General features: G+C 49.4%; 1 protein-coding gene across 1 annotated transcript; it reads left to right on the forward strand.

The window, feature by feature from the left end:
* The first annotated feature begins 1081 nt into the window (after window positions 1-1081).
* Window positions 1082-15317, forward strand: LOC133361979 (protein LSM14 homolog A-A-like). The gene is made up of 8 exons (XM_061580954.1): window positions 1082-1202; window positions 1715-1926; window positions 2571-2712; window positions 3794-4018; window positions 5160-5265; window positions 10559-10647; window positions 15048-15051; window positions 15167-15317. Exons 1-8 carry the CDS (start codon window positions 1082-1084, stop codon window positions 15315-15317), a joined length of 1050 nt encoding a protein of 349 aa, XP_061436938.1.
* Window positions 15318-15653: the final 336 nt, after the last annotated feature.

Consider the following 15653-nt stretch of genomic DNA (forward strand, 5'->3'; position numbering starts at 1 on the left):
GGGGGGCGAGGGGGGAGGGGGGCGGAGGGCAGGAAGTGGATAAGAGGAAGTCGTGGGGCGAGGGGGGCGGGGCGAGGGGTGAGGGGGGCGGGTTTGAGGGTGAACTCAAGTGACCCGACAGACGTTGAGCGCAATTCTTTGTTTATTTCGGTAAAGTCGCGTAGATAGGGAACACAATATTAATAATAAAAATAATAAAATACAAAAAAATAAAATAACAAATAAATAAATAATACCCCCCGTTGACAGGAAGAGGAAAAAAAATCCCCTCCCCCACAATTTGGCGCCCTTTGCACGACGCGACCCGGTGAGCAGCTCAGTTCTAACGGCGTGAACACGCGGGGCGCATCGTGGGTGGTGATCACCACCAACATCAACAACATCATCACCACCACCATCACCACCAACACCACCACCATCATCACCATCAACACCACCATCATCACCATCAACACCACCATCACCACCAACACCACCACCATCATCACCATCAACACCACCATCACCACCACCATCATCACCACCATCACCACCATCACCACGATCAACACCATCAACACCATCACCACCATCACCACCACCACCATCACCACCAACACCATCACCACCATCACCACCATCACCACGATCAACACCATCAACACCATCACCACCACCACCATCATCACCACCACCATCACCACCATGACCCCCCCTCCTCCTGCCCGGCCCCACCCTCCCCTCTCGTCGTCTCCCGTAGCTCGAGCCGGCGGCGGCTACGAGCAGCAGCAGCAGGAGCAGCAGCATCATCATCAGCAGCAGCAGGAGCAGCAGCATCATCATCAGCAGCATCAGCAGCAGCAGGAGCATCATCATCAGCAGCAGGAGCAGCAGCAGGAGCATCATCAGCAGCATCAGCAGCATCATCAGCAGTATCATCATCAGCAGCATCATCATCAGCAGTATCATCAGCATCATCATCAGCAGTATCATCAGCAGCAGTATCATCAGCATCATCATCAGCAGCATCAGCATCATCATCATCAGCATCATCATCAGCAGCATCATCATCAGCAGCATCATCATCAGCAGCATCATCATCATGGCCACGTGGACGCTGTGCTTGGGCAGCAGGACGAGCTTGATCTCCATGGCCGGCATCCGCTACGAGGGCACCCTCAGCGGGGTCAACACGGACGACTGCACCGTCGCCTTGGCCAAAGGTCACGCACGGGGGGGTCACGGGTCAAAGGGGGTGAGGGCTTAAACAGCAGGACGGCTGCTTGTGTTGTAGCCGAAACGTCGTGAGAATTATTGTATTATGTTTTATTTTTATTATTTTATTACTTCCCTTCTACGTGACTTTACCGAAAGAACCAAGAAGATGAATCCCTGCAGTCACGAAAGCTTTAAATCGAAAAAAAGTCAGTGACTGCTTTAGTGTTAAAATACGGTGCTGTATTTTTAGGATAGTGTGTTTACAATATCATTTTACGTAGATATCCACATTCACTTAATATTTTTCTTCCGCAAATTTTTTTTAAAAATGCAATATTTGACATCATCTCAAAAACCCGATGTGATAGACAAAAACCGACGCCAGGGTTGGGATGAAACGCACGACCTCCGATAGACACCAGGCGAGGTGGTTCACTTCTCACCACCGTGGCGCCCACACACCGACCACCACCACGGCACCGTTAGCGGCGTTAGCGTCGTCTTTGTGCGTGCGCAGTGCGTGTGTGCGGCACGGAGGGTCGCCCCGCCGAGCGCGCCGTCGCCCCTCGCGAGGAGATCTACGACTACATCATCTTCCGTGCCAGCGAGATCAAGGACCTGGCGGAGTTGGGGTGCCCGCTCTCCGCTCTGCACCCCCACCTGGCCGTCGTGCAGGTGAGAGAGAGGCAGTCGCTCTCCGCTCTGCACCCCCACCTGGCCGTCGTGCAGGTGAGAGGGGGCAGCCGTTCTCTTCGCCGCCAAACTGGTTGGTTACTTTAGCGGGCAGGACCCCACCGAGATATTTAACTCTGATCATTGGTTGTTTACCCTGTAATCTTTGATTGGTCCATACCCGAGACAGCTTTCCTTAGAGCCTAGTCTCACATGGAGTTGGACAAGATGACTGCCAAAAGGCGCACAACTCAAAGACAATGCACCATCAGAGTATGAGAGCTCGGAGTAAAGCATTTACACCATTGGAACCTCATTTGCCAGTAGAAAAATATGATAATTGGTTTTTTACCCTTCTATCTGGCAACAAAACTGACACCTTTTTTACAAGGAGTCATATTTGCATAGACCACAATAATTGCAGTTGGAATGCAAACAAAAAACATAACTCTGATAATGTGCACTGTCCTTGAAGTTGATTGGTCCACACCCGAGACAGCTTTCCTTAGAGGCCAGTCTCACATGGTGTTGGACCAGATGACGCCAAAAAGCTCACAACTCAAAACATGACTCCTTGTAAAAAAGGTGTCAGTTTTGTTGCCAGATAAAAGGATAAAAAACCAATTATCATATTTGTTGTTACTGGACACGCTACGATTGATCCCGTCGCTGCGTGACCACCCACCCTCGCCCCCGTCCAGTCCTCCTCGTCACGGGGCGCCCGCCCCCTGCGGGACACGCAGCACGGAGCCCGCGGCGGCCACGGGGGCGGCACGCGCGGAGCCCGCCGGCTCGTGCGGGACACGGCGGACGGGAGGCGGCCTGCACACGGAGGAGCCACAGGTACGGGCGGCGCGGTAAACGCTGGGGATGCAAAGGTGGCCGGGCGTTGTACCGCCCGCCCGCCCGCCCTCCTCTTGCAGCCAGCAGCCTTTGCAGGTGCTCGCTAACGGAGCTTATCCTGACGTCGTACGGAAATCCGATGTTTTTTTATTTAAATCCTTTATATTAAGTTCACTTGCTTGCGCGCTTAGGACCGTGCAAATCTTTCGGCCGTTTTTTAACCCACTTCCCGTGATGCAATCGAGCTGATATTTTGCACACAGACTCGTTGTGCGTGACAATTTATGTTCGTGAATTTTTTTTCTCCAAAATTTTACACTTTTTAGGACAAAAATATTATATTTAATTACCAATTTCTTAATGCTGCCACGCAATCATCTGACCCATAGGTGGCAGCCATCTCAAGCCAGAGGACGAGAGGACTCTAGCCGCCACGCATATAAAGGATTTATAGTGAAAAACTTAGTTTTTACGGGTTATACTTGTTTTAATCCTTTATATTAAGTTAGCTTGCTTGCTTGCGCGCTTACGACCATGCAAAATTTTCGGTCGTTTTTTAACCCACTTCCCATGATCTGATCGAGCTGACATTTTGCACACAGACTCGTTGTGCGTGACAATTAATGTTCGTAAAAAAAATTTCATATTTAATTTAAAATACCAATGTGATAAAAATGAAACTCTTACTCAAGAAAAACAGAAATGAATAATAAAATAAAACCGATGCCACGCATATAAAGGATTTATAGTAAAAAACACATGCACACACACACACGCGCACACACACACTCACACACACGCACACACGCACACACTCACACACTCACACGCTCACACGCACACACACACACTCACACACGCACTCACACACACTCACGCACACACTCACTCACGCACACACGCACACTCACACACGCACACACTCACGCACACACGCACACTCACACACACTCACACACTCACACACTCACACACACACACTCACACACTCACACACACACTCACACACTCACACACACTCACACACACACTCACACACACTCACACACACACTCACACGCAGCTGCACTATCTCCCACAGCCGCGAGGAAGAGCGCCACGGTGGAGCGGGGGGTGCAGACGTCCCCCCAGCGTCAGCAGCGACGGTGTCGGAGCACGAAGCGGATTGCCGCCCAGACTCCCCGTGGGGCCCCGGAGCCGTGCGTTGAGTTGGACGCGGAGTTTGACTTTGCGAGCGCCAACGCGAAGCTGGACCGCGAGGCGCTGGACAGGGAGTTCCGGGGCAGGGAGGCCAAGCGGAGAGAAGGTGGGGCACTCACTCACACGCTGCCGCCACTGATCAACAACTAAGTCACGTAGGTAAAAAAATAAAATTAATAAAAGTAAAATAAAAAAAATAAAAAATCACGACGTTTCGATTAATTTTAATTTCGCTGCTGTGTCGTCAAAATAGAAATCTTGTCACTCAATTTTTAGAAACTTCCCAATGTGGTACCCACTGCAAACTTGGTCAAGCTGCGTCATACTGCGGTGGGATAACTCACTCACTCACACGCTGCCGCCACCCAACAACTCACTTCGTCCTCCGCTGCTGTATCGTCACAATAGAAATCTTAGTAGTAGGTTTTTACCCTTTTAAACTGGTACAAAACTGACACCTTTATTCAAGGCATCATGTTTGCAATAACCACAACACAAGTAGTCAACAAAGCAAACAAAAAGAAGCAACTCTGATAATGATAATAATATGCACTGTCCTTATCATCATTATCAGAGTTGCTTCTTTTTGTTTGCTTTTTTGACTACTTGTGTTGTGGTTATTGCAAACATGATGCCTTGAATAAAGGTGTCAGTTTTGTACCAGTTTAAAAGGGTAAAAACCTACTACTATATTTTGCCACTGGTAAAAGAGATCTCATAGAATAGAAATCTTGTCACTCAATTTTGACACACTTCCCAATGTGCTACCGACTGCAAACTTGTCATCATCACGGTGGCTATGAGATGTTAACTACCTCGCCTGGTGTGCAGGAGGGCGTGGGTTCGATCCCAACCCTGACGATGCCTGCTGCTGTATATTTGGAGTTTGTGTGTTTCTCTCATCATCATCATCACAGTGGCTAGGAGATGTTGACTAACTAAATTACCTTAAAACCGTTGGAATACCTTATGCCAGAAAAAGTGTGTTGACCATCTTCTTGGTTCTTTCGGTAAAGTCATCACGTAGAAGGGAAATAATAAAAAAATAAAACATTAAATAATTCTCACGACGTTTCGGCCACAACGCAAGCAGCCGTCCTCAGGCGAAGACCAGGTCTGTCGAGGAGACAGCGTCTGAATGTGTGTTGACCAATGGAGTCTGGGTTGGGTGGGGGGGGGCGGATCATTGTGTGTTTAATTGTCCAGGCGACCCCCTCACTTCTGCCGTTGCGTCTCTCCTTGTGCAGCGGACAAGCTGAGGGGTCCCCGCACGAGCTCCCCCGTCTTCCTGGACGGCTGCTTCTACGACAAAACCAGGAGCTTCTTTGACAACATTTCCAAAGACGGCGGCAGGTAATGGCCGCCTCTGCCACTCACTCGTGGTGTGTGTGTGTTCTTGTTGGATCTCCTCGCCTTCAAGTGCAACGCCTGGGGGAGGCGATGGGGGAGGTGGCAGTACAGCAAGCGGGGTTCGTCTCCATCTGTGCGGAGATGGTGTTGCTGTTCCCCCCCCCACCCACCCCCCACCTCGTGTATAGAAACTCACAAACGGAGTTGGTCTAACCATCCCAATATAGGATGACAGAGCTTGGGCAAATTGTTTGTGCCGTTCCTGGCACATCTGGAAACTTTGGGCGTCGCAAAAATGCGCGACGTTAACTTGAATCGGCGCGCCAAAAAAAAATGCACGCCGCGTGAATTGCGTAGTTGCACGTGATTCGGAAAAAATCCCAGCCCCGAGAATAAGAGAAGGACATATGTCTAGACGCAGGATGGCGTGGAGCCGTGCAGAGACCTCTCTGATGTCGGGTTTAGACCATTGGAACATCATTTGTCAGCAGTAGCAGAATATGATCATTGTTTTTTTACCCTTCTATCTGTCAACAAAACTGACACCTTTTTTTACGAGGAGTCGTGTTTGCATTGACCATAATACCTGCGGTCAGAATGCAAACAAAAAAGACAACTCTGCTAATGTATGCACTGTCCTTGAAGTTGATTGGTCCATACCCGAGACAGCTTTCCTTAGAGCCTAGTCTCACATGGGTTGGTGTTGTATATGTTGGTTATCGAAATTTGTTATGTTGTATGCGTGCGTGGGTGAGATTATTATGTTGTATATGTGGGTTATGAATATTCAGTGAAAATAATAATAATTAAATGAAATTTGGCCAAATGTGTAATTATCCGGAAATATGTTAATTATGTAATTATGCACATTTTAATTATGCCAATTCGAGAGGTAATCGTATTAATTATGCGAGTGGGTGTAATTATGATAATGCAAGTCGTTATGATAACCAGACCCCGCCTCGGTGACGAGGGTGGGTTATCGATCGGAATAAGGCAATTAATCGTATGCAGTTATGCAGGTGTGGTGTAAGTATGCAAGATTAACTTAGATTAACTCGGCATCGTTGTCTAGGTTCGTCTCATTCTCGCTTTAACATTCCCAGAGTGTATATTCGTGGTTATATTTTAGGTCCCCGGTTCACCCCGTTATCGCTTTAACATTTACTGAGTATGTATTAGTGTGTTTATTAAGGTCACCAAGTTCAGATCTCAACGCAGAAGCAGATCTTATGCATAGATTTCAGGAAAGAATCACACAACCACTTCTGTATTGATCAATTTATTACTAATTCAACCTTAACTATGATATAGTATGCGAACTCTCAATCCCGAAACGTCAACACGGCACCAATACAGTATCATCAATGATTGTCTGATTTCACTTTGACAACGGCACATGGATCCCGCATAACGCGATGGTTGTTAGTGAGAGAGAGAGTCGTTAAAACATGCAAATACTATGCTAAGAAAACCTTAACGTTAATGAATGATTATACTCAATATTGTTCATGCAGTACCGCACTCCTTATTGATCATACGCAACCCTTATCACGTTGTTAACACCTTGGGTCACGGGACAGTTGAATATTCTGTAGAGGATGCGAGTACGTGCGGCGATTATGACTGAAAGATACTTGAAAGATTATACGGCGATAAAAACAATCAAAACAGTTATTATTCTTAAAGGCACCAATCTCAACAGATACATCGGCAGGTTATCTGACAACAGAACGGCTCGGAGTAAGGGCCTGCGACGGTGCTCCTTTTCCGAAGCTCGTTATCTTATACCAAGTTTACTAATTGGGGACCAGATCACCTGATAAGGATCCGGTGGGCCACCACTCCCCACGTGAGCGTGGCTCGGCGGAAGGAGGTGCCAAGAATCAGTTCGTATTGATGGATCTGTTGGGAATTTATGCGATTAAGAGTACAGCCCACTAAATATTAAAGATAAAAATTACGAAGACTCTTATAAACGACGGATGGCCATCACTCGGTCTCGTTGTGATGCCTTCCCAGCCACGGATGGCTTATGGGTTCGAGTGTGTTTGAGTGGTAAGAGTTGTCTTGAATAGTCAGTGTTCGGAGTCGATTCTTTATGTCAAACAGACGCCTGGTGGTCGTGTTGTGAGGGGGCGGTGCGCGTCATACGTATCAGTCGCTCCCCTGTCACCGTGGTGGACTGGTTCGGATGGCTGTTGATACGCTGTCGCAGTTCGGAACCCGGTCGGTAGGTGGCGCCCACAACCCGCTCGCAGCTCGCAGCTCTGGGTCGTCGCCAAACTGCGATGCTCACCACTCCGGCGGCAGCAGAGACCTCCGGCTCGGCAGAGGTTGACGAGCTGAAGATGAGTCGAGCCGACCCGCTGGTCGCAGCTCGCTCCTGAGTCGACCCTCCCGGTCGAGCTCGCTCCTGGGTCGACCCGCTGGTCGCCCTCGCTCCTGAGTCGACCCTCTGGTCGCACTCCTGAGTGGACCCGCTGGTCGCACTCCTGAGTGGACCCACTCTGGTCGCACTCGTTCCTGAGTCGACCCTCCCGTCGCACTCGCTCCTGAGCCGACCCTCCCGGTCGAGCTCGCTCCTGAGCCGACCCGCTGGTCGCACTCCTGAGTGGACCCACTGGTCGCACTAGTTTTCAATGCTCAGGATCCGTTCCTTTATGCCGAAAAATCCCCCTGGATCCCGCCCACAAGGCGGGACTTCTTTCGATTTTTGCTGTCAGGATCTGTCCGTAGGCAGGTGTGTCCATGTGTGTGTCCGTACGTCCGTATGTCCTTGTGTGCATCACCCACGATATATTCCGTTGCCACACTCCCTCCATAAACCCACGAGCAAACAATCAGATGTTACAAATTGCCTCGAGGTCGTCTCTCTGTCTGGCCTTCTTCATGCACCCAAAACACAGACGTTACAAATGTCTCATAGGCGTCTTTGTTCGCACCACCTGGAGGGAGGGGCAACGCTCTCTCCGACCCGGCGCACAAAGAAATGGTTAAAAAGTTTTAAGTTAACATTTGTCCCTTACTATTTCACAGTTATGATTCTGTATGTAACCTAAGGTCTGTCGTTTCCCATCGTGGTGCTTGACTCCAGTGGGGGTGTTTCCCCGAGCGTATACACACTCCTATCCCGCTCTGCGGGGATACAAAGACGGCCGGGATCTCCCTTTCTCTCCGACCCTGGGTTTAACATCGTTTTTTTTATTATGTATTATATTCGACCTGGTGGTGATTCATCCCGTTATCCTGGCTTTTCATAAGTTTTACTTTGTCTTTTCATGCATATGCTTATTATTATTAACTTATTTCCGATATCTTAGGTCAAGGGGTAAGCTTCTTGATCCTAGGAATTCGTATTCCTTGGTGTCTGCATGGTTATATAAGCGGAATATAGTTTACGGTGAATAGCGTTAACATTGATGTTATGTCCGATATTATGTATTGTGATGTCTTTAACTTAACTTGTTTGTCAGAGCTTTACTGACACGAAGTTGCATTTCATAGCCCCGCAGTCTTTGCCCCACCCTATCTCTGCTCGCCGTGGTTGTTGCCGTCCAGCTGAGCCGTTAACTCAAGGCCTCATTAATTTCCGTCACTCCTGAGTAGGTGAGGGCGGTTGAACCTTGGAGTCAGTTCTGGTTTTTGTCTGCCTGCTTCTTCTTGTGTCCCCTGACCCCGGGAGTTATTATTCTACTTTATGGCCTGTCGAAGCCCCACTCGCTGTTGCTGGGCTGGTGTTGTTCCCGGCTTTTTGCTTACGTTTGCAGTTCGCCGTGCTCTTAATTTCCTTCCCTCTTCAACCTTATATCGACTATTCGCTCCTGTCTGGGTGCGATTCAATTTTGACTTAGGAAGGTTCTGATTGTCATATGCTTCGGGTCGAGTTGTATAGAAAGTATTAAAGTATGGAAATAACATTTCATATTGACTTAATGATGGTGATGGTTCAGTAGGCGTAACTTGTGGCCTGGTTTAATTGGAGTGGGTGTGAATATCAATAACTTTAGCCTACCCTGTTGTTAAATTCCGACTTTAACGTTACTTTAATAGCAATACAGAATAATTGAGCTTTTTGTCTTAACTAGGCGAACGCGAACTTCTGGTGACCCCCGCAGCCTTGTTATTCAGCTGGGTCTTGCCCGCCTTGAGAGATATACAACACTCTTATAAATCAGCTCACTGTGGGCATCCAACCTTCTGCTCTGGGAGTGTTATTCTTAATTTCAGGTCCAAGGCCTTTTTGGGTTTATCTTTGTTCCCTCAGCTGCAGGAGGACAAGGCGTACTCCCCCCTGTGTGCACGTGTTCTAACTAGCTCGGAATCCCTGAACACACAATCAGTGATGATTCCTGGCTTTCTGTGGTTGTGATTTAGACAGAGGCACCTCTGTTTTCTTCCATTGCCTTTGAGTCGACACTGCCCTATTATTTGCCCATGTGCTGAGGTCATAGAATTCGTTTTGACTTCAGTAATATTAACATTCAGTATTGGATTAGCAAATGGGCAATGGTTCATTGATGTAGCTCGCAGCCTGGTCTCCAATTTGAGCGAGCGCGAGGATCGATAATTTAGCCTACTCTGTTGTTGAATTTCGAATTTTGACGTTACTTTAAAACCATGCAGGATGATTGGGCTTTTTGCCTTAACTATGTCTGGCTGACACTCCCACTGTCTCTGCCCTTGCACGGGTGACATGTGCCCGTTCATCAGGCTTTATCTTTCCTTGAAGCAAGGTTGCAAATTCTGCCATCCTAGCCCTCCTCCGGTTCATTACTTAACAACACCTGGTGTTTTGCAGTTTGGTGCGCTTTGGTGTGTTCCACTCATTAAAAAAACAAGTAAAAAGATAATATATAAAAATCTCAATTTGGAAGAAGGGTTAGGATACAACATTGGACCAGATGACGCATTATGGCTGCAGGTATTGTGGTCTATGCAAACATGACTCCTTGTAATAAAGGTGTCAGTTTTGTTGCCAGATAGAAGGGTAAAAAACCAATTATAATATTTTTTGCTGGCAAATGAGGTTCCAATGGTAGCCATTTGCGACCCTGGTGCGGCCGGGTACGGGTAGGCCGTGAGTCACTGGTGAGTCACCATTTGTCACTCATTCCGGGTAGGGTACGGGTAGGGTACGGGTAGGGTATGGGTACGGGTAGGGTACGGGTACCCGTTTGCGACCCTGGTGCGGCCGGGTACGGGTAAGAAATCAAAACCCGTCTGCGACCTCTGACCAGCCGTGCTCACCCCCCCGACCCCCCGCCCCTCCCTCCTCTTCCTCCCACCCCGCCAGGAACTGCCGCGTGACGTTGGCGGAGCAGCGGCGCTTGAACGTGGCGACGTTCGGGGCGGACCTCCCCACGTCGCTCGCTCGCCGCTCCCGCCGACGCGGGGCCCTGTGGGGGGGGGACGGGCGGCCGTGCGCGCCCAAAGCCGCCGGTGGGGGGGGGCGGGCAGTCTCCTCCGCCGGCCGAGGTGCAGCCTAGACAGGTGACGACCACGGTGACGGTGACAGTAGCTCGGCTTGTTGGAGAGTATATTTAGTATATTGATGATACTGATGTAGTTTATATTTTAGTTTTTTTACGTGGTGGCTTAGTTGCTGCAGCTCCCATACTATTAACATTCCTTCCCTTTCTAGATTTGAAGCTTTCGTGACTGCAAGGATTCGTATTCTTAGGTTTTTTCGGTAAAGTCACGTAGGTAAAAAATTTTTTTAATTAATAAAAGTTAAATAAAATAAAAATCACGACGTTTCGGAGGCAACACAAGCTTCCGGAAGCTTTTTTGATTTTACTTTTATTAATTTAAATTTTTTTACCTACGTGACTTTATCGAAAAAAACCTAAGAATATGATTCCTTCCCTTTATTAATGCTACCCCTACTCCCTCCCTTTGATGCTGCTAATCCTGCATAATATGACTTTGAAACCCCCCGCCCACCTCCTACACATTCCACAAGTAGTGACTAATCCCATATCTGAATTTCCTATAAATATACTACATTCCTCTGTTGATATGTGAGTCCCTTTGTCAAGGCGCTCTTCCTCCTCTAACCCAGCTTAAATATACGCTGCCAAGCTTAGTGGTGTTCATTCAGACGCTGTCTTTCCGGCTGCAACACGATAACGGAAGTCTGTTGATGTTGCTTGTGAGGTTCTCCTCGTGAGAACACGCTGCTCCGTGGAGGATGAGAGAGAGACCATTTGACGGGGTATGCCGATAGCATAAAAATGAGATGCGATGGACGGAGCAAATCTGAGATCAGATTTGAAATCGGCACCCTGAATTTAGTCCAGAACAGCTGCAAAAGTCCAGGCCAGAACTACATGTTGTTGTTTTGTTTTGTTGACCAGTGTGATATAATTTGCGTATTATATCGTGAACAACTTCTAAATCAAAGAGCGCTCGCACAGCTGCGTGGGTCTCACCCGGTGAGATAAAGATGTGGAGGAGTTTGTTTCAAACGGCAGTCGCTTGTCAACGCTCTCGTGCCCCACGTTAGAGATTTGATGGCGCGGAGAAATGTCGGCCACAATCGCCAATTCTCCAAGTGACAATCCAGCCCTTTGCGGGGTTTGACCACGATCTGTCGTGTTGCTTCTTGACGTCGCCAATGCTGCTTACTGCTGCTGTTGTTGTCGTTGCAGGTTGTAGAGAACCACAGCTCCCACCCAGAGCGTACACATATCGGGGGTTTGTTTGATTTAAAAAAAAAATGTTGTTGGGTCTGAAGAAACGTTACGTTAAGGACTGCATGTGGGTTTCGATTTAAAGATTCTTTCGTGACTGCAGGGATTCATCTTCTTGGTTCTTTCGGTAAAGTCACATAGAAGGGAAATAATAAAATAATAAAAACATAATAAAATACAATTCTCACGACGTTTCGGCCACAACGCAAGCAGCCGTCCTCAGGTGAAGAACAGGTCTGTCGGAAAGACAGCGTCTGTCTTTCCGACAGACCTGTTCTTCACCACAACGCAAGCAGCCGTCCTCAGGTGAAGAACAGGTCTGTCGGAAAGACAGCGTCTGTCTTTCCGACAGACCTGTTCTTCACCACAACGCAAGCAGCCGTCCTCAGGTGAAGAACAGGTCTGTCGGAAAGACAGCGTCTGAATGAACACACCAAGCTTGGCAGCAATATACACAGCAATATACGCTGCCAAACCTGGTGGTGTTTCATTCAGACGCTGTCTTTCCGACAGACCTGTTCTTCACCTGAGGACGGCTGCTTGCGTTGTGGCCGAAACGTGGTGAGAATTGTAATTTATGATGTTTTATTATTTCCCTTCTACGTGACTTTACTGGAAGAACCAAAAAGTCTGCATGTGGGTTTTGTTAATTGATACGCGATTCTTGCAATGTTTATGGTGTGTACACAAGGTATACACCGCGTTTGGTTGAACACTTTAGACGTTTATAATTTTAAAGAAAGTTTTGAACTTTAGTCTAATGGGTGAAGGTAAAACATGTCTGTTAAGTCGGACTTTAAATTGTCTCCTGAAATGGGTGCTTTTGTGCGACCGGTCTTAATCTGAAATGAGCATGGACATGACAATTTAATTGAGTTGTGTTTGTATTTCACAAGGCGGCATTAAATGTTGCGGAATTTATATTGGCGCATTGGCCGTGGTGAAGTGTCTGGCGAAGATTAAAGTTGACCGGCTGTTGGCTTTGGAACATTGCTCCTTTGAATTTACTGCGTTGCTTTAGATTGCTAGTGTGTGTGTAACGGGTTCCGGAGACACTTGTAGAGGTAACTTCTTTATGACAATACAACACTCCAACAGTCCTGATACTCTGTTACAGCCTAGGTACACAGCCTAGGTACACAGCCTAGATACTCTACTCTGGCTACGCTTTGGAACTCGCCCTCACAAGTTCGTAGAGTCGGGAGTTCCAGAGTCCCACCACTCGCTCTCACAACATCCCAGGGTCTTCAGATGGCTGGTCTTGAGCTACGACTGGCCCTGATCGTCCAGGGAGCTCCCCTTTTATGCCCAGTCCCCAACGAGGGGTGGGGCCGTGTGCGCCCCCAGATATCCCACAGAGCACACACAGCCCCTTTGGCGGCGCCAAGGGGATTAAGCGCCTGGGAACCCAACGCCTGACGCCAAGAGGCTTAAGCGCCTGGCCCACCCAGGGTCCCAGAGCCCCCAGCAGCCCCTCCCTTCTTATGTCACTACATTACCCCCCTCTACGTAGCCTCCAGCCGACCCGGCTGTCAAAAAAAGATACAATTGTACAATAAATTATTTGTTACCCATCAGAATGAGTGTGTGACAATCAAGAAAAAAAAAATGAGAAGAAAGCGCCTCTCCCCCTCCTGTGGTCACGCGTATATAAAAAAAAACTCCAGGCCACCGATGCAGAACAACACTGTATAAATACATATATCCAGGATGAACGCACGCCCCAATCGCCCACTATACATGATGGCAAGGTAAGTGGCGTCGCGTTGGGACGAGAGTTCGTGGGCGGGGGTCATGAAAATCGTTTGAGTTTTGAGCGAGTCCGAGTGGCAGGTCCATCGGTCGCGACGGAGGCGGGAGGGGACCGACGACCCGCTGTTGCGCTTGTGTCCTGGGTCGCTGATCCCGCGGGCAAGCTTGTTCCCGCTGGGTCGGCCGTGGCGGGTTTCATTCCCAAGGCACCTGAGGGCGAGACAGCGGGACCTGCCCGAGAGTTAGAAGCAGCATTATCGCGGCGCGGCTCGTCAGACATGTCGCGCTCTCGGCCCCGGAGAAGTGAAGGAGGTGTGTAGGGTTGAATGTAAGGTTTTAGACGTGACGGGTGCACGAACCAACGTCGCTTGCCATGCTGGATCCTGACACACTGCGGGCGGAGAACGCGAATAATAACAACCGGGCCTCTCCAAGGCTTAAGCAGTTTTGAGGAAGTAGCCAATGGTACCTGCGGGCAGTGGAGCCAGGCGCGGTCCCCTTCTACCCAAACGTGGCGGGACGTGCGGAGATTCCGCAACCGCTCGTTGGCAAGCTGACGGGCTTCTGAGTTATTTTGAGCAGCCTCCCGGGCATCCACGAGATGACGCACATTAGCACGGATGTGGTCGGCAATCTTAGCCTTAGGTGCGGGCTGTTTAATGTGCAATTGTACGTCGATTGGGGGGCAAACCTCCCTACCATACATAAGATAGAATGGCGAGTACCCCGTGGCAGCATGGGGCACCATTCTATAGGCGGCCAAGACACCAGGTATGTGGAGATCCCAATCAGTCTGTGACTCAGACACCTGGTGGCTTAGCATGGAGGTAAGTGTCCTATGTAATCGCTCGACCATACCGTCAGTCTGGGGGTGATATGGCGAGGTGCGAATTTTGTGTGTCCCTAGCAGGTTGCACACATCCCGCAACTGGGTGGAAGAGAAATTTTTCCCTTGGTCGGTCAGCAGGCGTTCGGGAGCACCCTTATCCAGGACGTAGCCCTGGAAAAAGGCTTCCGTAATGGCTGCTGCAGACTGGTTGGGGAGTGGCCAGGCCATGGCCCATCGGGTAAAATATTCGACCCCAACAAAAAGGTACTTACTACCCCGAGGAGTAGCGGGAAACGAACCCAAAATATCCAATGCGACGATCTCATTGACCCGGGAAATCTTAATGGGTTGGAGCGGCGGGCAGGACGGCCTAGCAGGTGGTTTCCGCCGTGCACATTCTGTGCAACCTTGCACAAGATCAGCCACATCGTTTGGATTTTAGCTAGTGTTTTCTGAACACCCAAGTGCAAGAGGCGACTGTGGGTTTCCCACACAAGTCGCCCCCGCAGGGAGGTGGGCACCACCAATGTGTGGGATTGGGACCCCCCATCCCAATGCATGAGGACGCCTTCCCGGATGACATATGATACGGGGCCCCCCTGCCCCCTGTGACCCTCGGCATCTCTAGCGCGGCGTCTCAATTTGAGGAGGGAGACGTCTTCCATCTGAAGATGTCCCCAGTCGTCCAACCTGAGGCCCAGCAATGCGTCCTGCGGAACTTGCGTGGAGGGATCCCCGTGGTCCCCGACCCCATCCCCGGCTGCGGCCGCAAGGGATAGGGGCGGTACCCCGTCAGGCTGCCTACAACGCCCCGCACCCAAAAAACAAGCACAGCGCCCATTGGTCGGCAGTCGCGACAACCCGTCGGCGTTCCCGTGTTGAATCCCCTTGCGGTAAATGACAGTGAACGCAAAGTCCTGGAGGATCTCGAGCCAACGCGAAAGTTGTCCAGATGGTTGGTCCACTCGCAAGGCGTATTGTAGTGCCGCATGGTCGGAGCGTACTGTGAAATGCCTGCCATACACGTATGGTCTGCACTGCTTTATGAAAAAAACGATAGCAAGCAATTCGCGGCGCGTCACGCAGTAACGTTGCTCCGCGGGCGACAGCACCCT

The sequence above is a fragment of the Lethenteron reissneri genome, unplaced genomic scaffold (genome assembly GCF_015708825.2).
Source record: "Lethenteron reissneri isolate LAM-NWPU_2019-01 unplaced genomic scaffold, ASM1570882v1 scaffold_1316, whole genome shotgun sequence".
Lineage (NCBI taxonomy): Eukaryota > Metazoa > Chordata > Hyperoartia > Petromyzontiformes > Petromyzontidae > Lethenteron > Lethenteron reissneri.